This window comes from Prionailurus bengalensis, chromosome C2, assembly GCF_016509475.1.
Source record: "Prionailurus bengalensis isolate Pbe53 chromosome C2, Fcat_Pben_1.1_paternal_pri, whole genome shotgun sequence".
NCBI lineage: Eukaryota > Metazoa > Chordata > Mammalia > Carnivora > Felidae > Prionailurus > Prionailurus bengalensis.
In genome coordinates this window covers 158005225-158032836 of record NC_057350.1, presented here as the reverse complement: position 1 = coordinate 158032836, position 27612 = coordinate 158005225, and the positions used below count along the sequence as shown (strand labels likewise).

General features: G+C 45.6%; 1 protein-coding gene across 44 annotated transcripts in view; it reads left to right on the top strand.

Moving 5' to 3' along the window:
• The window catches only part of CLASP2 (cytoplasmic linker associated protein 2), a 182085-nt gene extending 160995 nt beyond the window's left edge, over positions 1-21090 (top strand). For all 44 annotated transcript variants that reach the window (XM_043595870.1, XM_043595869.1, XM_043595867.1 and 41 more), the window contains 8 exons: positions 4-157; positions 3432-3660; positions 10363-10556; positions 11064-11192; positions 15035-15241; positions 16806-16922; positions 19301-19410; positions 19480-21090. In XM_043595870.1, the coding sequence (XP_043451805.1) occupies positions 4-157; positions 3432-3660; positions 10363-10556; positions 11064-11192; positions 15035-15241; positions 16806-16922; positions 19301-19387 (1117 nt within the window). In that variant the 3' untranslated portion in view covers positions 19388-19410; positions 19480-21090. The remainder of the gene's footprint in view (positions 1-3; positions 158-3431; positions 3661-10362; positions 10557-11063; positions 11193-15034; positions 15242-16805; positions 16923-19300; positions 19411-19479) is intronic.
• The last annotated feature ends 6522 nt before the right edge of the window (positions 21091-27612 follow it).

The window sequence follows — 27612 nt, the reverse complement described above, 5'->3', positions numbered from 1 at the left end:
TAGTGCATTTGATTATGACACAGAAAATATGAACTCTGAAGATATTTATAGCTCTCTTAGAGGTGTCACTGAAGCAATTCAGAATTTCAGCTTCCGTAGTCAAGAAGATATGAATGAGCCGTTGAAAAGAGATTCTAAAAAAGATGATGGTGATTCTGTGAGTATTTGAACATTCTTACGGTGCAGACTTGTTCATTAAGAGATTTTTCCTGGGTTGTGTTTGGTTTTTTTTTAACTTTCTGTCGTCTTCAGATGTCACTTTTTAGGGGTCACTCTATAAGCGTTCAATGAGTATCTGCCCCACGTCGGGCACCGTGCTGGGTCTTAGATTTTACAAGGCAAAGTCGCTGCCCTCAAGTTCCTTATGAATTTTCTGATAGAGATGAGTACTATTGAGTTTTAGGTTAGAACATAAAATGAATCTGTTTTTTTTAACGTTTGTTTATTTTGAGAGAGAGAGAAAATGAACACACACAAGCAGACTAGCAGAGAGAGAAAGAGAATCCCCAGCAGGCTCCGCACTGTCCACGCAGGGCCCCGCGTGTGGAGAGATCTCACCAGTCGTGAGATCCTGGTCTGGGCCGAAATCAGGACTTGGACGCTTAACCAGCTGAGCCACCCAGGCTCCCCAAAGTGAATCTGTTTGAGATTAATCGGTCAGGGAAGGCCTCTCTCAGTAGGTGATTTTTCCACCGAGACCTAAATGGGGCCGTACAAGATCTGGGAGAGGAGAATCCCATAGAAGAAGTGGCAAGTCTAAAGACATGTAGATGAGAGCAAGTTGTGCCTAGTCGGGAACCAGGATGAGAGGCAGTGTTGTTGGATCGTTGTGAGAGGGTTGGGGGGTGGAACGTGGGCCGGATCACATGGGTCTTGTAAGACCTAATGTGTTTCGATTTTTCTTTCCCCCTTAGCGCAGTGGTGGAGATTTGTGTCATCGGTTTGTATGGCTCCAGTGAAGAATGTTATGACCCATTTTTCTGACATTGGTGAATACTGCTCAGTTTGTTCATACAAAGAGTAGTTGTTTGGGGCGAGGGAAGGGAAAAAAAAAGAGTAGTTGTCTTTTACCCTGCTGCTGCTGCTTAGACTTCTCTCAGAACAAGCCATCCCGTCATTTCCTATGGAATCTGTGGTTTCTCAGCGTTTGCAGAATTGGGGAGCATGGCAGTTCTTCAGCACATCTCGAAAGGGCTCCCTCCTCTGCCTTCCCGCTGTTGTTTTTCTCCCCGTGCTATCGGGCCAGAGCCGGCTCACCACTCATATTTGAGGTTCCCCACCCCAAAAGCAATAACGGTTTGGTAAGAATCACTGCTGAGACTTTTTTTCCTCAGAGATCGCAGGGTGCGGGGTGGGGAGCTCACACAGGATTCTGGCCGAAGTAACTTCAAATCCCGCTTCCTGGCAGATACCCAGTAGTCAGATGATATTATCACGTCTAAAGCTCAGTGTTTGTGTTAGGAAGATGAGGCGACGACGTTGTACTCTGAAAGGTGTTGTCAGTGTCAGAAGTGATACGAGTCTGTCCAGCCCAACTTCCCTCTGGAGCTCACATGCCTCCAGCCCGCTTCCTGCCGCACCTGCAGTCTCGTCCACGAAGCTGCTCCTCTGTGTCGCGGTTGGTAGCACTAGTCACTTAGCCAGCAGCCTGGGACCGGAGAGTTGTCCTCACCGCCCCTCTTTCTCTCATCCTGCACGCTCGCTCTGTCGTCCCGTTTTCAAAATAGATCCAAACTCCGTCCACTTCCGTCACTGCCATTCTGGCTCCAGCCGGCCTTACCGTCAGTCCTCTCTCCCCTGGGCTGTTAAAATCGGCACCTAACCGGCCTCCTTGATTTTGCCGGTGACCCCCCGTCATGTCTTGGCACACCTCCGCTTGTAACCCTGTGGGACGTCCCAGAATAAAAGCCAGCGTCTACACAACAGGCTTTTTTTCCCTGTCACTTCTCTGGCCTCGTCTCCTGCCGCTTTCCTCTGCTCCAGCCACACTGGCTTCCTTGCTGTTCCTTGAACTTCCCGGGCGTGCTCTTGCCTCCGGGCCTTTGTCTGGGCTGTTCCCTCTGTCTTAAACCTGCTTCCTGGCTGATTTCCTTCAAGTCTTGGTTCGCACGGCTTACTCCGACCACCCTAGCCGGTCTGCACTTGCCTCCCTCCCACCGCAGCACTCACGGTCCCTTTAACACGGCACCACCTCCCGCACACGAATCATCTTCCACCATTCTGTCTACTTTACTCATTCGTTAGTTTTGTACTGTCTGTCCCCCAACTAGAATGTAGACTCCGTGGAGGTGGGCAGCATTCTCTTTTGTTCGTTAATATATCCCCCCCGCCAAGAATGAAGCCTGGCACACAGTAGGTGCACGGTGAATGTTTGAAGAATATTAGTAAAGCACCTGAGTAATGGCTTAGCACATAGTTGCTGAGTAGACGGTGGTGATGGTGATCTGGTGGTAGTAATGAGTTTCATACTAGTATTAGAATCAGTGTTAGTATTGATGTTTTATGATAAAAGTATGTTCATGCGCTCCAACTCCATCAGGCATCCTTTCAAAAGTTACAAGCCTTGAGGCCTTTGGTAAAAGTGTTTTATTATTTTTTAATGTTTTACTATTCATTTTTGAGAGGCAGAACAAGCAGGGGAGGGGCAGAGAGAGGGAGGGAGACACAGAATCCAAAGCAGGCTCCAGGCTCCGAGCGGTCAGCACAGAGCCCGACGCGGGGCTCGAAGCCATGAACCGTGAGATCATGACCTGAGCAGAAGTGGGACACTTAACTGACTGAGCCACCCAGACAACCCCCTCCCTTTTTTTTCCTTTTTTGAGAGAGAGAGACACAGAGAGAGGGTGCACGTGCGAGAGGGAGAGAGCAGGGAAGGGGGAGGGAGAGAGAGAATCCCAAGCAGACTGCATGCCCAGCATGGAGCCTGACGGAGGGCTGAGTCTCAGGAACTGTGAGATCATGACCTGAGCCGAAATGAAGAGTCGGCCACTTAACGAACTGAGCCACCCCGGCAACCCCAAAATTTGATTCTTTTATACTTTGTTGACATCCTGTCCTTGTGTGATTTACTACCTTAACAATGGAATGTGGCAGCTTTTAGTTCCGTGTTGGTAGTGAAAGTCCTTTTATGTCTTTAACTGGCATAGAGAGCTGTAATTGCCTGCGTGTTGTTTGGTCAAGCCCTTAGCAAGGGAACTGCAGGAGTCATTGGAAACAACATTCTTTTATGGTTCTTATTTGCTCTCACAGCTGCGGGTTTTGGTTTTTTTGTTTCTGCTTTACATCTTTACAGTAAGCTTTGACATTTTGAATGTAAGTTTTAACTCCTCATGTTGGTTCCTTTGAAGCAACAGAGAAACATCTTTTTTAGAATTTCAAAGAGATATTTGAAAGTGAGTTAATTTTCTGCGCCTTCCCCTTCCCATTAATAGATGTGTGGCGGTCCCGGGATGCCTGACCCAAGGGCAGGAGGCGATGCTACCGACTCAAGCCAAACCTCCCTTGATAATAAAGCTTCGTTGCTCCAGTCGATGCCTGCTCATTCCTCCCCACGCTCGCGAGACTATAATCCATATAACTATTCAGATAGCATCAGTCCCTTCAATAAGTCTGCCCTCAAGGAAGCCATGTTTGACGACGACGCCGACCAGTTTCCTGACGGTAGGTCGTGGGTCATGTTTGGTCACCTGTGCTTTCGGGGGCTGGTAATCAGTGGAGCAGGAGAAATACCGTAACTCCCTAAGAAGTAAGGAGCTTCGGAATGGAGAGGTGTTCCCCCATCTTCCAGGAGCTCCTTTCTGGTGGTTTGGTAGTTTTCTGCCCCAGAGTGAGAAACAGGGTAACCCTGACATCATCCTCAAAAACCAGGAAAACCATACTGACCGCCCAGAAACAAGTGAGGTCCACTGCGGCTTAAATTCAGTTTATCTCTAGACGCCGTTCAGCCGTTAATTTTTAGACCAGCGTGACAAAACCTTTGAAGAACTACTCATTCTTTGTAAGGGCCCTTTACTAAAGTGTGAAATCATAAACTCTCCTAAGATGCGTTCACGACCAAGTGTGGACAAAGTCACCATTAGAATTTGAAGTCAGCTTAGGACCAACTCCAACACTGTCAGTGGCTTGGACCGAGGGCACGGGACGAGCTCCAGCACTCACGGTGCTTGGACCAAGGGCATAGGACTGAGTTCCAGCATTGACTCCGCTGCCCGGCCTGGTGCTTGGTTGACTGTTCCTCAGCGTCCCTTCTGAAGGACGATGGATACGTACTACCTATCTGCCCTTCCAGCCACACTTTGCAGTTAGGTTCGAGTAAGATGTACAGAGACAAAGTACAAAACACTGCATATGGCTTAGGTATTTTTCGTAAGAAGGAACTACATTTTTCTCGGCAAATTTATATAAGTCATTAATTTTTTACTGAAGATTCAAGTAATGTAAAATAATAGATAACTGTATGTGGGTGAATTTGAAAATCCCCCCCTTAACATTCGTATGATACTACACTCGGGTAGTTTCTGGTTTTCCTTTGTTCCCCCAGTGTTGCTGTCAGTGAACATGTTTCTGCATAAGCTTTTATGCACCTATGTAAGTAATTTACTCTGAGAGATTTCTAGAGATAGAATTGCTTGATAAAGGGCTATCTAAGGTGAAGTTTTGAGAGTTACTACCCAATTACCGACTCAGAATACTTGGCCAGTTGAGGTGTAGTGCTGATTGCCTCACCAGCACAGAATACTCAAACCTTTTAAAATTTTGTCACCATGATGGATATAAAATAGGTCATCCCAATGATAGCATTTCCTTAATCACTAGAAAGATTGAGAAGTTAGAGATCAGCAATCTTTTCTTAATTTTTATAATTTGGTAACTGGAAAAATATCTTCATTTTTATTTCTTTGATTACCAACCAGGTTGACGAATCCTGTTTTTACCAATATGTCACGTTAAGAGTCTTAATGTATCGGGATGCCTGGGCAGCTCAGTTGGTTAAGCACCCGACTTTGGCTCAGGTCATGATCTTGTGGTTCATGGGCTTGAGCCCCACATCGGGCTCTGAGCTGGCAGCTCAGAGCCTGGAGTCTGCTCCAGATTCTGTCTCCCTCTCTCTCTCTGCCCCTCCCCTGCTCATGCTCTGTCTCTCTCTGTCTCAAAAAGAAACACTTTAAAAACATTTTTAGGGGCACCTTGGGTGGCTCAGCCGGTTAAGCGTCCTTCTTTGGCTCACACCATGATCTTGTGGTTCATAGGTTTGAACCCCACATGAGGCTCTGTACTGACAGCTCAAGGCCTGGAGCCTGCTTCAGATTCTGGGTCTCCCCCCCCCCCCCCCGCCCCTCCCCTGCTTACACTCTGTCTCTCTCTGTCTTAAAAAGAAACAAACATTAAAACAAAAAATTTTTTTAATAATATAAAAAATTAGGGGCACCTCAGTGCCTCAGTCTGTTAAGCGTCAGACTTTGGCTCAGGTCATGATCTCACAGTTCATGAGTTCAGGCCCCGCGTCAGGCTCTGTGCTGACAGCTCAGAGCCTGGCTCCTGCTTCTGATTCTGTATCTCCCTCTCAGCCCCTTCCCTGCTTGCACTTTCTCTCCCTCTCTCTCTCTCTGTCTCTCTCTCAAAAATAAACATTTAAAAAAATTTTTTTAAGTATTAATATATCTCAATTATCACAAAGACAAAATTATGGCAACTTGCCAAACTCTGAATTACAGAAGAATCTATAAACTGCCGAAATGATTGAATTTGGTGTATTTTGATCTGTCACAATTAGCTGGCTCTGTTGCTGAGGTTTAGTTGTGGCAGCAACAGAACCGGAGGGAATGCATTGGACATAGCGTGTGCCTGTCCCTTAATCCCTGCGTGGTTCCAGCAGCCCAGTAAACTGAGACCTGTAGCTTAGCAGCTTTGTTCTTAAATTACTTAGGTACAGCCGTCACAAGCTGGCAGACCAGACTGGGTCCGCTGACATTTCTTACTTCAGCTGCAATTTATGTATTTTTTTTTTTAATTTTAAAGCAATCAAAAATTTTAAAAATGAAGGTACAGCACAAAGAACTTTCTCTTGACCTCTTGAGAGTAAGCTTCAGACCGATGATCCGTCACCTCAAGTACTTGAGGATGTGCTCTCCTTAAACACAGACCCTCTCCCACATAACCCCAAGATACGCCTCAGAATCAGGTGATTATCATTCGTGCATTAATAATCGCCTGTCCTGAAACCCCATTTGAGTTTTGACACTTGTCCAGTGAGAATACCTTGTAGCCAGAGGACCCACTTCAGAATCTCATCATGTCTCTGTAGTCTCCTTCAGTGACCGTGGCACTTGTGAAGTCCAGTTATATTTTAGCATCTCCCTCGGTTTGGGTTTGTCTGATGTTCTCTTGTGATTGGATTCAGGTCATGTGCTCTTGGCATCAGTGTCCCAGAAGTGATAGTCCATTCTTCAGGTAATAAATGGTTTCACTTTGCCCAGTGACCGGTGATAGAAACTTTTATCACCTGATTATGTTGGTGCTTACCACGCTTCTACACTGTGAAGTTACTCTTTTTATAATTCATAAGTGCTTGGGGCACCTGGGTGGCTCAGTCGGTTAAGCATCCGACCTCTGCTCAGGTCATGATCTCACAGTTCGTGGGCTCGAGCCCTGCATCGGGCTGTGTGCTGACAGCTCAGAGTCTGAATCCCGCTTCAGATTCTGTGTCTCCCCCCTCTCTGCCCCTCCCCTGCTCATGCCCTGTCTCTCTATCTCTCAAAAAGGAGTCAACGTTTAAAAAAAAAAAAAAAAAAAGTATAATTAGTAAGTGCCTTGTAAGGTGGTACTTTAAAACTGTGTTAAAATGTATTCATTTAAAAAGTTTCATGTATGTATTTATAATTACATGAACTCATGGTTTGCATTGTACTCAACCGTTTATAATTTGTAATATCATTATTTATGTTGATGCTCAGATTGCCTTTGATTTGACCTGTTCTCTTGCCAGTGTCCCCATCCTTGCATCTGGCGTGACAAAATGTTGTGCTGTCCCTGCTTGAGTCTTCCAATCAATCATTTCCCCAGGGGTCGATCCTCGGCTTCATTTAATAGAAAATGGTCTTTAAAGGCTAAAGTTTGAGCACTAGGTATAGCCACTGCTAGTGGGATATCACGCCCCCAAGACCTCTCAGCAGCCAAAGCTAAGGGAATATATGTATACGTATGTCTATCCATGTGCACACATACACACGCTGGTGTGTACCTATTTATTTCTGTATCAAGAGCTATGAGTTTACATAAACTCCCAATTCAGTTTAGCGCCGTAAGATTATTTCTAGTATCCTCCTGTTCTATATGGATAAGCCCCCTTTGTGACACTGAGCAACCTGCCTTTCATTACCTTTAATATATTTACCTATTGGATCAGTCCTCCTGTCTGCAGCCAGCTTTCCATCTCTGCCCCTCCTCCTTCTCCTGCACCCCTCACCTCTGCCGCTCCACCTGGGTGCACTCAGCCTCCTTGGGCTCCGACTCCCGGGGCCATGGGTGCCCTTCTCCTTCTCCCTGGGCTCTCATAGGTCACACCTGGTCACCACTCCATGTGGACACCCTTCTTGCCCTGGCTGAGCCCTGAAATTCCGTAGTTCACCACTGTCGGGTGTGGAGACCCTGCTTACGCTGCTCAGAAATCTGTGTTTCCAGGCCTGGTCATCTGTAGTTTGGTGAATGGAAAAATCTCTTCACTGGTGAGGCTAAAGAATTATGTTTTTACCAACTGCTCAGGTTAAGAGAGTTGATATTATCACAAAGCCAAAATTATGACAGTTTGGCAAGGTTATCCACTTATTGTCTAATTCTCTTCTCCTTTACTAAAGATCATATATTTCCCATTTGTTAAAGGAAGACATGTTTGGAAATTACATAACCAAAATCTAAACTGGGTGGAATATTTTTGAACTTGAGAAAATTTCTTCGCAGCATAACACTTGGTTGACTTCTGAAACCTAAGACAGCCATTTTACGTTGAGTAAACACTCTCTGAAAGTGGATAAGCCATCAAACAAAATAGTAGTTGCTCTAAGCTTCATATCGCAGTTCTTTTCATTTATTGTCTGTGTTCATTTTTAAACTTGAGGTGGGGAAGGCCTTGTTAGAAAGGCCTATTTTATTGTGAACCCTGCTAACATTACCCGTTCTTTTTAACGTATTGACCTCCATTGGTTTTTGGATTGTCCTTTCATGTCTGCCTGGTTGCAAAATTCCTCCTCTTCTTTTTTTTTTTTTTTTTGGTTTTTAAAATCCATAACTTTTGGCAGGATGTAGTTATTTTTTTAAGTCAGAATTTCTGTAGAAAGAAATTGTTTTGAAATTCTGAGACTTAATTAGTATGTCTATTATTCAGATGATTCTCTACACATTACAGACACATGAGTGGTAAATTTATCAAGATTAACGTGTCACAAAAAACTAACACCCCACTAATGTCCACATGACCTTTGTAAAGTTTACCAGAGACCATAAAATTTCAGAATATTACTGCTGGCGAGGATGATACTGTTATTCAAGGAATCCTCTTATCAAAGTTTGCCAGTGAAAAGAACAGCCCATATATTTTCAGCACTGCAACAGAAATATGATCAGAGTTGTAATTGGGCCAATATTTATCATAAAGACGCAAGAAAAACTATTAGTTCAGCCCAGGTCCTCCCCATGACGGTAGGAAGTCGGTGCTCTTTTCCCATTTTACTCGTGAGAAATCTGAGCCTCCGCAGTAATTAAGAATGTACCTCTGTCGCACTCAGGATCAGAGGCACAGGTTTGGTGGGTCCAGAGCCTTTTCTTTTCACATGACCTTGATGCCTGTCTATCAGAAGAGGAAATACGGTCGGTTACACTTTATCTGAATTAATGGCTTTAGTCTTATCTCATTTGTACGATATAAGTAGTGCGGTTTTGTAACAAATGTGTTTTCTTTGGCAGAAATGATTTTCCTGTCAGTTACCTGTCCAGACCATTTTAGTCATTTCTGATTATCTCCTAGTGTAACTACAAAGCTTATATTCGTAGAGAAAAGAGCTGCATCCCCTGGAAAGCATTCTTTGGTGACTTGCCTTTATTGGGCCGAAATAAAATACACTCTTACTGGAACAATCCTCTGTGCAAGTCTGATAACAGAACTTTGCAGGAATGACTTTTATGAGGTTGATAGAGACGCATTTAGCCTGCTTTGGTATTTCCTGTTAAACTGGCAATGCTGTTCCAGTGCTGGTCTGTATAAATGAAGTCACTGTGGATAGTTTTCATCCTACAAGTTAAGATGTTGATGTTATCCTTAAACTCAGATTTCTTCTTCTTCATGGTTTGCTCTGCACTTTATAGAGGTTCTTCCGCTTGATCTTCCAAAACCCCAACTTGGTTCACCTTAGTGGTCATAGATCTTCATATATGTGAGTGGTCTTCTCACATATCTCAAATTTTTAAGTTCAGTAATCCTATCTTGTGCGCTGTGTATGATGACGTTAGTGTTCTAATTGTAATTCCATGAAAGTTGTCAGAGCAAACTTTTTTTTTTTAATAGTTAGCGAATGTTGTCATCATTTTGGCTCCGTTTTCCTTCCCTATCATCTGTTAGTTTTACTCTCGTTGAACTCGTCTGTTCTAATGGTTCAGCTCTATTTCTTTTCCTCAGGTTTCTGAATCCCCCCTTAAGTAAAATATAGTCTTTCTTAGGGCGCCTGGGTGGCTTAAGCGGTTGAGCATCCGGCTCTTGATTTCAGCTCAGGTCATGATGTCTCACAGCCCTGAGATCAAGCCTTGCTTCGGGTCCCGTGCTGGGTGTGGAGCCTGCTTAAAATTCTCTCTGCCCCTCCCCCACTTATTCTCTCTCTGTGTCTGTCTCTCTCTCCATACCCCAGCTCCCTCAAAAAAAAAAAAAAAAGATTGAGGGGGAACTTTACAACGGTAGGGTCACGTTGTCACCACCTCAATCTGTTGGCCATTGTTGGTACCTCTGAAAATGGAGGCATCAAACATTGCGAGCCTCCTGGCGTGACACCACAGACGTGCATGCTGATGTACTTAAAGATAAAAGATAAAGTGGTGTATTTGCATTTATTAGAGATATTTCAGGAAGAATGGGGAGGGAGGAAGATGAAGTAAGAACGGTAAAATCTGGCTAATTATTAAATCTAGGCGATGGGTATATGGGGTTCATGATATATTTTCTCCATGTAAATTTTTATCATAAAAAGTTCTCAGCTAAAACTGATGGGTTCAAGATGACTAAATGGAAAAGAAAATGAGTCCTTTTTTTCCCTTAAAACTAAAGTTGTCATCCCCATCCTTAACAAGAGTTACAGAATTAATCTTGTGTCCTCCTGCCAGATCTCTCCCTAGACCATTCTGACCTGGTTGCAGAGTTGTTGAAGGAGTTGTCTAACCATAATGAACGTGTAGAGGAAAGAAAAATTGCCCTCTATGAACTCATGAAACTGACACAGGAGGAATCTTTCAGCGTTTGGGATGAACACTTCAAAACAATATTACTTCTGTTGCTTGAAACCCTTGGGGATAAAGAGGTAAATGGCAGAATATGTAAATAATAGCCTGTTTTTCCTGTCTTGATTGCCCGTCCTTGCCTGCTAATCAAGTGCTTCACAAATTTGGAAATTGAGAAGATCGGTCTCTTTTACTGTTTCTTCCCGTGTGAAATTTTCATTATGAGTAGTTTGTCTTCTAAACCAACAACTCAGTTGATTTGGAACAATTGACAATGGGAGAAATGAAAGGTAGCTGAAAGTGTTTTTATAGAAGAGTACTTGTTTTGCGTATTTAAACCAGTTCAGAAGTAAAATTTCCTTTTTCATAGAATGTTGTTGGTTCTGGATCTCCTACAAATATATGAAGTGTGACGTAAGTTTTCAACTAGAGATGTGAAAACTTAATTATGCCATATACCGTATGCTTTATACAGTTGTCTACAACTTATCCCTGCCCCAACGTTAAGATCGTTAGTACAGATACAGAAAATGTAGTAGATTGTCTACAACCCAAAATATTAAAAACATTAAAATATTTCTTCTTAGCCTACAATCAGGGCTTTGGCGTTAAAGGTTTTAAGAGAAATCCTAAGGCATCAACCAGCCAGATTTAAAAACTATGCAGAACTGACGGTCATGAAAACGTTGGAAGCACATAAAGACCCTCATAAGGAGGTGAGTTACCTGACAATTAAGTTACTATTTTATTCTCAGTACCTCTGATGTGATTTCATGAAACATACAAACATTGCTTGAAGAGTACCCTTGGAGAGTATCCATCATTTCAATCAAACGAACACTTAACTTCGATGTTCCGGGTAATATCTGATGGAGTTGCTGTCATATTTTTTCTACTAAGTGAATTATGGTGATATCGTGGGCTTTCCCCTAATACAACCAGCTCTAGGAAATAATCCTGATTTCATTTCCTCTGTAATTTGTCTTGTAGTTTTCTACTTAGAATCGCCAGCCTTCTCTTTCCACTTACCGATAAGAATTTGGTTTTTTGAGATAACTAATGAAGACAAGAATCATTATTTTGAAGTGGTAATAAATCGCCTCTGGGAACTAGATAGCTGTTAAAAGTTTATTCAATAAAATAATGAGGATAGCTTTCCTGGAAGTCCTGTAAATCTGTCTCCTGTATGCATTTACAGTTGTGTGAAAAAACATTTGGCGGGGGTGCTTTTTAAGTTTGTATTTAAGTTCTAGTTAGTTAACACAGAGTTGGATTAGTTTCAGGGGTACAATACAGTGATTCGTCACTTCCATACAACTCCCCAGGTTCATCACAAGTGCCCTCCTCAATCCCCATCACCTATTTCCCCCATCCCCCACCCACCTGCCCTCTGGGGACCATCAGTTTGTTCTCTAGAGTTAAGAGTCTGTTTCTTGTCTCTCTCTCCTGTCTCATCTCTTTTTAGTGACAATATTTCTACCACCTACAGTGGCATCGATGAGATAACCATGAGGATTTTTATTGTCTCAGACATAACAAAAAAAGGAAATGTCAGGTACAGACTGCAATTCTAAGAGAAGGCACCAGAGCAGTAGCATTAGATGTCTCTGTAGAACCAAGACATAAGCAAAAGAAATCAAAAAGAAAAGTTAGAAAACAGCAGTGAGACAAAGTAGATCAAAGCTAAATGAAAGAGCTGAAACTAAACTTTCAGGAAAAAACATGATGGTAACCTTTGTTACCTTGGATTGAGCAGTGGTTTCTTAGATATAACACCAAGAGCACAAGTAACCAACAGCAACAGGAACATAAATTGGACTTGATCAAAATTGAAAACTTTTGTGCTTCGGGGCTCCTGGCTGGCTCAGTGGGCAGAGCACTCAACTTTCGATCTCGGGCTTGTAAATTCAAGCCCCACGTTGGGTGGTGAGATAACTTAAAAGTAAAATATTGTTTTAAAAATAAAATAACGGGGCGCCTGGGTGGGTCAGTCGGTTAAGTGTCCAGCTTGAGCTCAGGTCACGATCTCAACAGCTTGTGAGTTGGGAGTCCCACGTCGGGTTCTGTGCCGACAGTTCGGAGCTGGAGCCTGCTTGGGAGCCTGTGTCTCCCTCCCTCTCTCTCTCCCTCCCCTGCTCGTGCGCTCGCTCTCTCTCTCTCTCTCTCTCTCTCTCTCTCTCTCAAAAATAAGTAAACATTTAAAAATGAATAAAATAAAATAAACAAATACTTTTGTGCTTCAGATGCACCTGGCTGCGACAGTCAGTGAGACTCTTTTAGGGTCATGAGTTCAAGCCCCACATTGGGCATAGAGTTTACTCAAAAAATAAATAAAGCAGTGTCACAAAGAATAATGTTTAAAAAAAAAAAAAAACTTTAGTGCTTCAAAGGACACCATAAAAAAAGTGGAAAATTTAGCCCACAGAATAGAAAATCTTTGCAAATCCTATGTCTGATGAGGTAATATATAAAGAACTCTGACAACTCAACAACGAAAAGAAATAACTCAATTTAAAAATGGGCGAAGGACCTGAATAGACGGTTCACCCAGGAAGATATACAAATGGCCAATAAGCACAAGAAAAGATGCTCAATGTCAGGACTCATTAGGAAGATACAACTAAACCCACAATGAGAAACCACTTTATATACACTAGGAAGAACGACGGTTGGAAGCGTTGGTGAGATGAGGCCCCCGGTGGCTCGGTTAGTTAAGCATCCAACTCTCGGTTTGGGCTCAGGTCGTGATCTCAGGGTTTCTGGGTTTGGCCTGAGTTGGGCTCCACACCACCAGTGCAGAGCCTGCTTGGGATTCTCTGTCTCCCCCTCTCTCTCTGCCCCTCCCCTGCTCAGGCACACAGGCTCCCTCCCCCCCCCCTCTCTCTCTCTCTCTCTCTCTCTCTCAAAATGAATAAATAAAACAAAAGTGTTGGTGAGCACTTCGGGGCACCTGGCTGGTTCAGTGAGTAGAGTAAGCAGCTCTTGATAGGACCCTGAGTTCGAGCCCCACCTTGGGTGTAGAGATAGCTTAAAAAAAAGAAGTGTTGGTGCGTATTTGAAGAAATCGAAACCCTCTGGGTTTCAAATGATATGACTGTGAGTCTTGTAGGAGAGTAAGTCGTAACTTTTAAATCTGTGTGGATTTTTATTCGAAGTATTTTTTATTGAGCTATTGTTCAGCAGTAGTGGAACATCCATAGTATCTTGCTGAAGGTTTAAAAAACGACTATTTGTGGTTCAGTTATCCACCCTCTGACCCAAATAAGACCCGGAATCCGTATGTTTACAAAAGGTAAAATCAACATTCTTAAGGTAATACAGCTAAAATCAGCCCCGGGTCTACCATCGGATTTGCCGCTGTAGCTTTCCTTAGTGCCGCTCACGGCTTGGGACCCTGAGTGAGAAACGACTAAAGTAGAGTCCAGAGCAGTAATGTTTGCGTGGTCTCAAGACCGTCTTTAGAGATTACAGATTCTATGAAGATGGACAGCCGTTTCTTTTCTTCATTGCAAAGCCAGTGTCTGTTCTCTTAGGCCCAGTACAGAAGGGAAGAAAATCACTATGAACAGAATAGCATGTTAACTTGATAACTTACTAATGAGATTTTATTTTATTTTGTTCTAATGTGATGAAAAGAACACAAACACTCCTGGAGTTGAGGGTACAGGATAACAAGCAGGGTCTCAGCACGGCTGCTGTAGACGGTCCGTTCGCATTATAGTCTTGGTAAATAGAGCCTTCACTGCCCAGCACAGCAAGACTACAGTAGCACTTAAAAATTGCATTAGCCAGGGTGCCTGGGTGGCTCGTTCGGTTGAGCATCCGACTCTTGACTTGAGCTCTGGTCGTGATCTCACAGGGTTCGAGCCCTGTGTTGGGCTCCATCCTGAGAGCACGGATCCTGCTTGAGATTCTCTCTCTCTCTCTCTCTCTCTCTCTCTCTCTCTCTCTCTCTCTCTCTTCCTCTGTCTCTCCCTCCCTCTCTTCATCCCTCTCCTCCTCCTCGTCCCCTTCCTCCCACGTTTGTGTGCACACACACACACTTGCTCTGTCTCTCAAAAAGAATAAAAGTAAAAATCGCCATTAGCCAACATTAAGAACACAAAAGAAGGAAGAATGTCTGGAAGAAATATTCTCCCCATGTGTCCATTCTGGCTTCAGCAGGTTATATTTTGCCACTCCTGTTTTATCTGTACCCTCACTTTGTCGTGTTTTTGTAGTATTTTCAAAGCAAATTGTAGGTGTGCCGGGGCGCCTGGGTGGCTCAGTCGGTTAAGCGTCCCGACTTCAGCGCAGGTCATGATCTCACAGTTCGTGAGTTCGAGCCCGGTGTTGGGTTCTGGGCAGCTCGGAGCCCGGAGCCCGCTTCGGATTCTCCGTCTCCCTCTCTCTCTGCCCCTCCCCACTCCTTCCCTTTCTCTCCAAAAATAAACATTTTAGAAAGTTGCTTTTAACTGTAGATACCCTGTCCTGTTTCATATTTCATGACATTTGCACTTCCAGGACGCAGCATAACGTTCTTAAATTTATTCCCGGCCCAATTTCCCCTTTGTTTCAGGTGGTGAGATCTGCTGAGGAAGCAGCATCGGTGCTGGCCACTTCTATCAGCCCCGAGCAGTGCATCAAAGTGCTTTGCCCCATCATCCAAACCGCAGATTACCCAATCAATCTGGCTGCAATCAAGATGCAAACGAAAGTGATAGAGCGGGTGTCCAAGGACACCCTTAACCTGCTTTTGCCAGAGATCATGCCAGGCTTGATACAGGTAAGAAACCGAACTTGGAGGTACTATTCCAGGTACTAAGCTTAGTACCTTATTCCAGGTACTAAGCTGTACCACCTTGGGGATTCGGTTCTTTTAGGCACGCTCTAGGCAGCACGAGCGGCATAACCAAGCCTTCCTGCCTCCCCGGACGTTCAGAGCAGAGACTTTCCGTAGCCAGCTTTGCGTGTGTGTGTGTTGAGTACATACGTAACCTGACACTTACCATTGAGCCGCTTTTAAGCGTGAGATTCCTCGGCATTAAATACGTGCATGCTGTTGTGCAGCCCTCACAACTGCCCATGTCCAGAACAGATTTCCTCGTCCCCAATGGAAACTGTACCCATTAATTAATTAATAACTCCTTGTTCCCATGCCCTTTAGCCCCCGGTAACGCCTACTCTGCTTTGGCTCTTCTACTTGCTAGGTTCTTGACGTAAATGGAATCCCGCGGTATCTGTCCTATTGTGGCCGGCTTATTTCATTTAGCATAATGTTTTCAGGGCTTGTGTTACAGCAGGTGTTAGAATTTCATTCCTGTCTTATGGCTGAGTAATTTCCACGTATGTGAATCCCACAATTGGTCGATCCACTCGTCTTTTGATGAATGTATGGATTGTTTCCTTTTTTAATGATATAAATATCACAGTGAACTTCTTTATAATATCTTCTTATACTTCTGTGTATATATCTAGAAGTAGAATTCCTAGGTGTTGCCAAATTTCTCTCCAAAATGGTTACACTGATTTACAGCCATAGATGTAATGTGGTTTTTTTCTATGCACACAAACCCATCCACAGAAACATTTTCATAACGGGATCATATTTTATAGCATGCTTTTTTGCTTAATCATGAATTGTTAACTCTCCCATCGAGTAAATTATTATTCTGTAATGTAATTTTAATGGCCAGAATTACAGAGCGTATACCCCTCCTGAAGAGAATTACTCATTTCTTTGTGCATCTGTAGTGTTCTCTTTGACTCTGTTCTGAGTCTAATATTGCTCACTAAATTGTGTGGTCCTTGAAGATAGGATCCAAATCCCTTTCTTTGTACAGAATGTACATGGTGTGTGTATCATACACACGGTGGCTATTGACTGCATGTTCTGTTGGGTGAGTGACTTCGAGTAACGGTAGGGGTGGGACAGATGTTGAGCTTAGAATTCAGCCTGGGTTATAGGCGGGCCCTGACCGCCAGGCCCAATGTTACTTCAGTTCAGGTTTTTTTCGGAAGGGAGGCGCTCTTGGGCTCCCTACGGCTGAGTGCTTTAGCAAGGTTCATCCGGACACTTTACAGGGCAGGTCGGCAAAGGGACCGCCTTCCAGGCCAAATCAGGTAGGAGCCCATCAGGAAAGCTGACGGTGGAGGGAAGGCGCTGAAGGGGAGGCTGACGGAGAGGAGGGCGCGTTTCCGCCGGGAGAGCTGGAGGAGTCACTTCCATCCTCAAAGCTTCTTGTCCTTGGTGCGCCCGCGATCTCGTGTTGGAGCCACCCCGCCTGTCCACGCTGGAATGGTTCTTTCTCCGGCCCCCCAGGAGTGCTAACGAGGACTTTCCTCCCTAGGGTTACGATAACTCGGAGAGCAGTGTTCGGAAAGCTTGTGTCTTCTGCCTGGTAGCCGTTCACGCGGTAATTGGTGACGAACTAAAACCACATCTCAGTCAGCTCACGGGCAGCAAGGTAAGTGGCGACGCTTCGGTCTACAGGTGGTGGCAGTGGTGCATGTTTCAAAATTTAGGTCTCTGTCGGGTTAAAGGGTAAATTCGTATTTGGCTTTGGATAAGTCAGGCTTTGAGTGTCCGACTCATTCCTCCTACCGTTTGAATGTTAACTGTTTCTACTTTGGCATCGGTCGCTGGGGGTCGCTGGGGGAGGCCGCCGGTTCGGTAGAGGGTGTGTGGCTGTGAGAGAAACGCCTCCAGTCAGCTGACTCCTTTCCAGCTCCCACACCCGATCATAGCCCCCAAGGACGGTTTAAGAATAAATAGTGGTTGTGTATTCGTGGATTACTTCCTGTCTCCCAAAATGGGGAATCCTGGAATATTTCTTAGATTTTCCCCTATGAACTCCGATAATCAAGTATTCACTGTCCTTAAGACTTAAAAGAAAAACTAGGGGCACCTGGCTGGCTGAGTCACTAGAGCACATGACCTTGATCTCAAGGTTGTGTGTTGAAGCTCCACGTCGGGTGTAGAGATTACTTAAATAAATAAACTTTTAAAAAATGTAAGTCTTGGGGCGCCCGGGCGGCTCCGTCGGTCGAGCGTCCGACTTCGGCTCAAGTCACGATCTCGTGGCTTGTGAGTTCGAGCCCCGCGTCGGGCTCCGTCCGGTTGACGGCTCAGAGCCTGGAGCCCTTTCCGGATTCTGTGTCTCCCTCTCTCTGCCCCTCCCTGTTCACACTCTGTCTCTGTCTCTCTCAAAAATAAATAAAACATTTAAAAAAATTTTTTAATTTAAGTCTTGTTTCCCTCATTTTTTTGATACTATCAAACATTGAAATTTATTCTACGAGGTGATGATTGTTGGATTGTTGCTTATGAGCTGTTTGCAGGAGACACCCTCATTTTAAGAGTTTCCCAGAACCCTAGCGATCGTCATGACTATCGTCAGATTTAGTTTTAAAATACCAAAACAGTAGAGAAAATGCCTGTAAGGCTCAGGTATGCCCCTCACGTTAAATACCTGCGTGCGTGCTCGGTGGGTGGTAGTTCTTAACTCTCTCTGACTCGCAGACCCGCTTTGAGATTCGGGCATTACTACCACATCCCAAGAAAGGTAAATAAATACAGAAAATTTTACACGTGGTTTCAGGGGACTCAGTGAGTGCCCGGAGCCCCTGGACATCAGACTAAAAACCCGTTGGATGAATGATTTAATGTTACAAAAGCAAACTTTAAACAACACAGTCTTCTTTTTTCTTTCTTTTTTTCAAGTAAACTCTACACTTAGCATGGGACTTGCATTCACCACCCCGACATTAAGAGCCCTCCGTGCTCTGCCAACTGAGCCAGCCAGGCGCCCCGACACAGTGCTTTTCAAAGAGAAACGATCTCAGGTCTTGGGATAAGCTCAGGTTGTGTCCTGATGACCAAAGATGTCTGTGGAAGAGTTAAAGTTAAGCACTTTGTCAGAATATGAGGCAGCCAGTAATGTTGCATATGAAGACTATAGCCAGGCCGAAAAAATACTTGGAAATGACATCAGACGAAAAGAAGTAGAATACAGAATTGCGTATCCATTGATTAACACTTGATAAAAATAGGGTCTCATCTGGTAAAGACCACAAAATGACACCAATCAAGAACATTCTTGGAGGGCGGTGTTACAGTCGTTGAAGATCTCAGGTCCTGGAACCCAGGGGCCTGGTTTTCTGTCCTGGCCCACTTCTTACCTGCCTCTGTGACTCTAGACAATGACTGGCATGTTTCGTGTCTTGATTTCCTCATGTGTAAAGTGTCCTTGAGATAGAGAGAGGCAACGTGAGGTCGTTAGCTTACTCTACAGCACATAGTGCTTGAATGTTTGTCCCGACTGTCCTCATGAGACTTCTTTTCTACGTTTAAGCTTCACATGCTAACACTACAGCAGGTTTAGTGTTACAGAAAAGGCACATTGTGAGAGTCACCAGGGGCGCCCGGCTGGCTCAGTCGGTAGACCACGTCACTCTTGATCGCGGGGCCGTGAGTTCAAGCCCCACGTTGGGTGCAGAGGTTACTTAAATAAATGCATAAATAGAGCACTCAGTCATAAACAGATGGAGACTTGAAAAGCTTTTTGGTAATTCTTAACTATCAACAATAACTTGGGCATAACGTAATCTAAAATCTCTACTTACTTTTTTAAGATTTTATTTTTAAGCAATCTCTACACCCAACGTGGGGCTCGAACTCCCAACCCTGAGATCGAGGGTCCACATGCCGCCCTGACGGAGCCAGGCAGGCACCCCTAAAACCTCTCTTCTTAGACTCACGATACGTACAGACCTGTTTTCGTGAGCATCTTCCTGTAATTTAGAGCAGCCTGCTCAACGCCTTCGCTTTGGTTTCAATCTGCAGATGAAGCTCCTGAATCTGTACATCAAACGCGCACAGACAGGTTCTGGAGGAGCTGACCCCGCTGCTGATGTTTCCGGACAGAGTTAGTGACGCGGACTGAAGCGGGCCAGGCCGCCCCGACCCGGGATGGGCAGACCACCCCTCATCAGTGAAAGGAAATACGGGCCGAAGCGGGCCAGGCCGCCCCGACCCGGGACGGGCAGACCACCCCTCAGCAGCGAGAGGAAGTACTCAAACGCATCTTTCGGAACTCCCCATCTTTTCCCGGCTTTAGTTTTTTGTTTCGTTTTGTATTTTCTGTAACAGAGGGCTCTCCTCAGTCTGCATGTAACTTTTATGATAGTTATTCCAAATTCAAGAAGAAGCAGTATTAACATCAGTGGATCGATACAGAGTAATTTTTAATCGAATTCATCATTTCACATGTTTGTACTTGTCTTCCCATTAACCTTTGCCAGTGTTATGATTGTATACATTTTTTTAAATGCTGGTGAAAGAGGAATGCTTAAAGCTTTAAAGGTTTAACAGTCTAAAACATTTTTTTGCCTCTATTCAAATGCAGAATACTCTTTTCATTGCTACTTGGAGTTTCGTTCTGTATCATGTCCTATGCTAGAAATACTGAAATGATGTGAAACGAAGCAGGACTGATTTGAACCACAGCTGGACTCTGTCGACGAGACGGTGACACGTGTCGTTAGTCGCAACTTCTTTGGGGTGACCCGTAGCGTACAGCGACGTCCTCAGAGAGAGTGCCACAGAATCAGCCAGTTCTGTGACGCCGATTCCGCGTGTTGGCTCTCGATCTTGCCACCTCGCCTGACGCCGTGTCCCCCCTGCGGCCCCTTAAGAAAGCTGCACCAGATCATCTGCCTGTTGTTTTCTAGATGCTTATTCAAATAGAAGGTTTTCTTGCAGGGTTTCTGGTTTGTTTTTCGTTGTTGTGAATGATGCTTTTTTTGTATTTATTAATATCAAATTCACTTATGAATAAACTTGATAATGGAAAGAGAGAAGAAAATCCAGTGCATGTGCGTCTTGACCGTCTTCTGTTTCTCATTAAAAAACAAACTTATTAATCACTGAGACGCGCGAGTCAACCAGCACCTTTTCTTTAAATGGTGGCACCTGGTTTCCTTTGACCGTGAAATTGTCTTACTTGAAAACGATCCTGACGAGAGAGAAGGTGGCACAAGGCTATTATCTCTGTAATGGACTCAAATTCTCTACCTCTTCAGGGCTGATCCTTTTAACTGAGCTGCTGCCTACAGTGTCTTTGGAAAACTACTTCAAGGGTGATTTTCTGTTACATTTTAACACATTGTTTTAATCACCTTTCGCTACACCTGTTCTTTTCCTGTGCAGCCGACTTGCAAAACTTACCAGTTTGGTGCAAAGCAAATGAGATCACTTGGAACCGGGACACTAATGATTTCTCATCTTGACTTTTTTTTTTTTTTTTAATCCTAACATGAAGTGAATTTGACTGGAAAGGCAAATAGCAGTTTGCTATTGTTACAGAGTGATCTGTACTTTCTTTGTTTAACTGAAAAACATGTAGAAATGTATGTAAAGAATTTAAGACAAAAGTACTGGATGGATGGTTTGTCGTGGGCTTTTCCCTTTGTTTCTGTTCTAGCAGCAGGAAATAGTTTCTCAATAGCCCCGCCCCTTTACCTGTAACAATTTTGTTTTCTACTGTTAATTACATTGTGTATTTATAGTTCTATGCTTACTGTTGTGCATATACTGGCAATAAAACTGTACATAACATTACTTGAAAAAATTAACAATGTACATCGGTTGTTTTTCGGTCTCACTGTGTGACGAGTCATTTAGCTCCTAACTAGGTCTTGAAGAATATTTTGACGGTCCTGTATCAGTGGTATTCTCATGAATTTTGTAAGTGCATCTGAGGAGAAAAGATATGTCAGGAGTAGCATCCACAAAATTATATAGCTGTATCTGCGTGTCTATAACATTGCTTATCTTTAGGAAGAAAGGGCATTTTAAACACTGAATTCTTCTCAGTGATGTGTTTTGTTCCATAACCTTTGGTATGTCTTATAATCATTTTTAATCTAACAATTTAATTTTGACCTCTGCTTTAAGATACTGCTTTAACTTACCATTGACGACTCGGTAGTGTGACGTAAGCTGAATAATAATAACTCTGCCTGAAAACTTAGGTCAAGGACCTGGCGTCTAAAGGCAGGTGTTCAAATGAATGAACTGAGCGATGAAAGAGGATGGTTTAATGTGACTAAGTGAAAGCTAATATATAAACACATGAGAAAAGTCATATTTGGGGCGCCTGGGTGGCGCAGTCGGTTAAGCGTCCGACTTCAGCCAGGTCACGATCTCGCGGTCTGTGAGTTCGAGCCCCGCGTCGGGCTCTGGGCTGATGGCTCAGAGCCTGGAGCCTGTTTCCGATTCTGTGTCTCCCTCTCTCTCTGCCCCTCCCCCGTTCATGCTCTGTCTCTCTCTGTCCCCAAAATAAATAAACGTTGAAAAAAAAATTAAAAAAAAAAAAAAAAAGAATGGTGGTAAGCTCCTGGTTAAATTTCTTCTTTCTGCTTTTCTCCCTAACCATTATCAGTATCATTCCTTTACTGCACTGCTCAGAACTAATTAAGAGCTCATAATTCCAAATTATAAGCCATGTTTGTTTCTTGTGTTTTCAAAATCTGTAATAGGTTTTCAAGTAACATGTGGATTGAACCTGAGGTTTCAAATTTAGAGTGTGTTTACTGCATTCTTTCATATTCTATCTATCTTACATCTATCTAACTTAGCTATCTAACTTTGGGTCAGAATGACTTTTCACCCAATATGTCTCACAGTAAAATACTGGAAACGTATCAGGCCAGATCTGTTTGTAGATTCAAATGTATCATCATTATTAAGTTAGAATAACATTTACAGTCAATAGAAACGAGGATTGGCATAATACATGTGGGCTCTGTTAAACTTTGAGATCTTTGCTTCCTGTGTTGTTTAGGTTTGTTTCATTGCGATCAGTGAAGTACAGTTTTACAGCTATGCAAAAGAAAGAAGCTTTAAAAAGCTCTTAAAAAGTTACCCATCTCTGTAGAGTAGCAATAAATTATATAGATACTTAACAAAAACAACAATAGAACAGACCCATGAAACCAGGAAGTGGTCTTTTGAAAAAATTAATAAAATCGATAACCTCTAGACAAACTTACCAAGAAAAAAGAAAGGACTCAATAAAATTACAAGTGAGAGAAGAGAAATGACACCACAGAAAACGAGTGTGAAAAACTACACGCCAACCAATCGGACAACCTACAACAAGAAATGGTTGGATGCCTAGAAGCATAACCCACCCCAAGTGAGGCAGGAAGAAGTAGAAACAATTGAACAGACTGAAAACCAGCAAAGAAATTGAATCAGTAATCAAAAAACTCCTCACAAAAGTGCAGGACCAGATGACTTCACAGGTGAATTCTACCAAACATTTCAAGCAGAGTTAGTACCTATTTTCAAACTATTCCAAAAAAAAAAAAAAGGAAAAGGAAGGAAAATTTTCAAAATTAATTCTGTGAGGCCAGCATTACCCTGATACCAAAGCCAGATGAAGACACCACTAAAAAGAATTACAGTCCAGTATCCCTGCTGAACATAGATGCAAAAACTGTCAACAAAATACTAGGAAACTGAATTCAATACATTAAAAAAAAAAAAAAAAAATCAGTCACCACGGGGAGCACCTGGCTGGCTCCGCAGGGCATGTGGCTTTTGATCTCAGGTAATGAATTCAAGCCCTGGGTTGGACATGGGGCGTACTTTCAAAAAGCAATGGTGGGGCGCCTGGGGGGCTCAGTCGGTTGGGTGTCGGACTTCAGCTCAGGTCACAGTCTCAGTTTGTGGGATCGAGCCCCGGGTCGGGCTCTGTGCTGACGGCTCAGAGCCTGGAGCTGCTTCAGATTCTGTGTCCCCCTCTCTCTCTGCCCCATCCCTGCTCGTGCTCTCTCTCTCTCTCTCTCTCAAAAATAAACATTAAAAAAAAAAAAAAAAAAGCCTTTGCTTCAATTGTCCGGCGGTTTATGGGCTCCTCCTTGGATGCTTTCCAGCTGGCAGCTCTTTTTTTCAGGACACGTCCTCCTAGGAAATCTAGGAGCAGGTTCATTAACTGCCGTCCTGGAAATTCCAGGAGTACGTCCGAGGTCACCCGGCTTGTGGTCACGAAAGGTGTGTGCGGCATCGCAGTGACACGGCCTTTGGCCCCACACGAGCCTCGCTTGAGGCCTAAGTGCCACACAAAGAGTGTGACTGCGTTGTCTTGGAAAAGCCCTTGCTCGGCGAGGGCTCGGATGCCCGGGGGGGAAGGCGGAGAGTGTCCTGGGCCCTAAGAGCGTCGCACTGGGGAAGCAGGCAAAAGCCTTTCCCGCCTGTCGCCGAAGGGAAAGGAGAAATAAGGCAAGTGTAGCACCTGAGATGGTGACAAGGGCTAAGCGGGCAAGAGGTCGGGGAAGGGGGGCTGTAAGAGGGGAGGGTGGGCTCCCCGCTCACGAGGACTGGCCAGGGCAGCCCTCCCCGAGGAGGGGGCCGAGCAAACAGGTGCGGCTTTGGGGGGGGGGGGGCGGGAGAGGAAGGGCTCCCCAACACCCCCGGCTTGTCTGTGCCCCAGATCCGGGGCCCGCGCCTCTTGCGCGCCATGCGGCCAAGGGGCCCCGCAGGTGTTACCGACTTGAGGATGTTGCGGCGGGAGGGCGGGCCGGGACCACCCAGGTGGGCCCGAGGTCATCAGTGTCCTTGTCCGCGAAGGAGGGAGGCGGGAGGGGCAGAGCGGGAGCAGACGTCGTCCGAGCCGGGCGAGCGCCCCCCGGGGCCTGCCAAGGGCGAAGGGACGGGTCCCCGCCCCCGGGACCTCGCTGAAGTCGCCGCGGGGCTTCGGGGCGCAGTGGCGACGCGACACGTCCTGCCGGTTTTCGTCCGCCCGGGGGTCGGTCGCGGCGCGCTGGACACGGAGCCCGGCCGCGCACGTTGCGCCCCCCCCCCCCCCCGGCGACCGTCCCCCGCCCGGATCGTGGTGGCCTCGGCCAACAGCCGTTCAGTCCGCATCTACGCTCCAGCGCGACGCAGGCGGGCCGCGGCTCGCCTCTACGGACACGGTGCGCCCCACGGTCCCCCACCGGGCACTTGGCGTCTGACTCAAAGATAAAGAGCGAGCAGGGACGATCACAAGGCAGACTTCGAGTGGCTGGGCCTGGAGGAGGCCAGCGACCCTCCTACCTGTGCTCTGCACGGCGGGCCGGCTCAGCTGTCGCAAGGGAGCCTGGGAACTGGACCGCATTTGCCGGCCCGCAGAAAGAAAATTGCTTTGGCAAAATAACCGCTCTCCCACAGTCCGCCTTTCTGGCCTCCACATGTCTGTGCACACCTCTGCCCCCCACCCCCCGGAACAGTGACTCTTTGGGTAAGGGAGATAGCCTACCCAGTCCACACCCCACCCCAAGTCCAAATGTCCAGTGACGTGAAATCCTCTCCATCGGGTCTGGCTGTTAAAGGAAATCAGAGTAAGTCACCCCCGAAACAGAGAATGCAAAGAGTCTCCTGAGAGTTTTGAAACGGCCAAGCCTTAAAGTCACTTATGTGAAGGGAAGCTGGATGTACATTATATGGGAACTCTCTGTACTCCCCTCGATTTTTCTGTAAAGAAACTGGTCTAAAAGAAATGAGCCTCTTAAAAAACAGATAGGGGAGGCGGGGGCGGGGGCGGGTTTCGGGGCGCCTGGGTGGCTCAGTCAGTTGAGTGTCTGACTTTGGCTCAGGTCAGAATCTCACGGTTCATGAGTTCCAGCCCTGCATCAGGCTCCACGCTGACGACACAGAGCCTGTTGGGATTCTCATTCTCTCTGTCTCTCCCTCTCTCTCCCTCCCTCCCCGACTTGTGCTTTCTCTCTCAAAATAAACAAATGTGAAAAAAACAAAACAAAACAAAAAACCGATGGGAGGTGGGGGAACTGCTCTAAAGAGACTCAAGAAACTGAAAAAGAAATGTAGCTGTGGTCCTTGGTTGAACCCAGATTCGAAAAAAGCTATCATAAACAATGCAGGGACAGATGGAGAGGCTGGGAAATGAATGGACTATTAGATACTATTATTGAATTTCTTGGGTGTAATAATGATATTAGAATCATGATAGAGCATTTCTGTTCTCTCAGAGCGCATTTTGAAGAATTTAGGCCTGAGATACCTTGAAAGCTACCACTTAGCTTCACGTGATTAAACACCAAAGTAGGGAGAGAAATGAATAAAATATTAACAATAATAAAATATGTGACTAAAGAATATATAGTTGGTTGTTTTTTCTGTTCCTTTAGCTTTTCTGTAGGTTAAAAAATTTAAATACAGAGTTGGAGAAAATAAATAAGATTATTAGGTGTTTTGGAAAAGCAGAATCTGACATTCAATGCGCCTAGGAGAAGAAAACTTCGCCTGTTCTGTTTTCCTCACTTGGGCCCCTTGGAAGCATCTTCGGATCGTCTGGTCTACAGTTCCCCAGGGTCAGAGTCTTCTGGGTCATTACTGAGTAAAATATCTAAGAAACTCCCAAATGGCTCAGCGTGTTGACAAAATGACTATAAGCTGGAGACTGTCCGCATTCGCACAGGTCAAATAACAGGTCATCCTTGTCGGATTTTATGACACGGTCAACACCGTCACGAACGGTGACAGCAAGGGCACTGTTCTTGGGTCTCCTGCTTATCCGGGACATGGTAGGCAGCTAATTCCTGTTGATGAGATGGTCAGAGGCTAAAAGCTTTTCAGAGATTACACGCCACAGCAGGCACTTTACGTGACGCTTACTCTGAGCTCGGCCGATGTATTAACTTATTTCATCCGTGCACAACTCCGTGAGGGAGATCTACTGTTAGCTCCATTTTACAGATGAGGAAACTGAGGTAATGAGAGGTTATACAAATAGCCCTAGAGCGCACACTAATAATTGTCAGAACTGGAATTTGAATCCAGGCAATCTAGCTACGGAGGCTGACTCCTATCTTATATTCCAAAGCATACCTGGCCCATATTTGGGGTTGTGTGGTCTGCATGATTTTCCTATTATTTCTGACACCGTTCCAGTTCTCAAAATCTGATTGCAAGGCACCCCCCCACCCCCGCCCCCCAGGGCCAGTAAGGTAACATTCTCATTTTATTTTATGTATGTATGTATGTATGTATTTTAATGTTTATTTTTGAGAGAGAGAGAGGAGGAGGGGCAGAGAGAGAGAGGGAGACAGAATCGGAAGCAGGCTCCAGGCCCTGAGCTGTCCGCACAGAGCCCGAAGTGGGCCTCGAACTCACCAACCGTGAGATCATGACTTGAGGTGAAGTCTGACGCTCAACCCACTGAGCCCCCAGGCGCCCCGGTAACATTCTCACTTTAAAGACAAAGGGACTTTCGTCGAATCCCACCTAATGGCATCGTTACCCACCAGTCTCGGGATGAGTATATTTGTGAACGGCTCCAGGAACCAACTTTGCTAGTTTTGAATCCACTCGACTGGAAGCTTTTCAGCCGTCTCGCTACCTGCCCGGCTGTATGTGCTGTTTGCAAGCATGGCCACGATCTCCTAACCCCTGTCCCGTTTCTCTCAAAGAGAGAATCTGAGAAGTGTGTGTTTCATAAGGGCGAAGCATTTCAAGAACCACCCGACCCAGAGCATGGTTTCTCCCGGTCAACATCTACGGCTGCATGATTTCTGCGGTTTTGCGTGTCCTTTCACCAAGAGGTGGAGTCTGTTTGCTCCATCCCTCGGATCCGGGCCGGAGCTTGCTCGGGTCGAGGGATTTGCGCAGAAGCGATGGCGTTCCCGCGCTGGGGCTCCGCGCGGCCCCGGGGTCTCTCGGAAACCCATCCCACCGCGAGGAGGCCGAGGCGGGGCTGGTCGGCCGCAGAGCGGGGGCCGCGGAGGGCGACTCGAGTCAGCCCGACTGTCCCGGCCCACCCGCAGACGTGTGGGAAAGCCGGCCCGATCGGCCCAGCCGCAGCGGGTTGCGGAGGCTCGAGCGAGCCTCGCTGGGCTCGGAGGCGCTGCACCGCTGAGCCGCGCGAAACCCCCGACGCACAGCAGCGCGAGCCAAGGGAACGCTCGCTGCTTGAAGTCGTCACATTTCGAACCCGGCGCACGTTCGTTCTAGTCCGGCTGGCCGGAGACGCGGCCCCGGCTTCCCCGCCGACCGCGGCGTGTCTCAGAGGCGCCCCTGCTACCGTCCCGTCTTAGTCTCTTCAGGCCGTCGAAGAAACCACGGCGGACCGGGTGACTTGCAGACCTCACGGT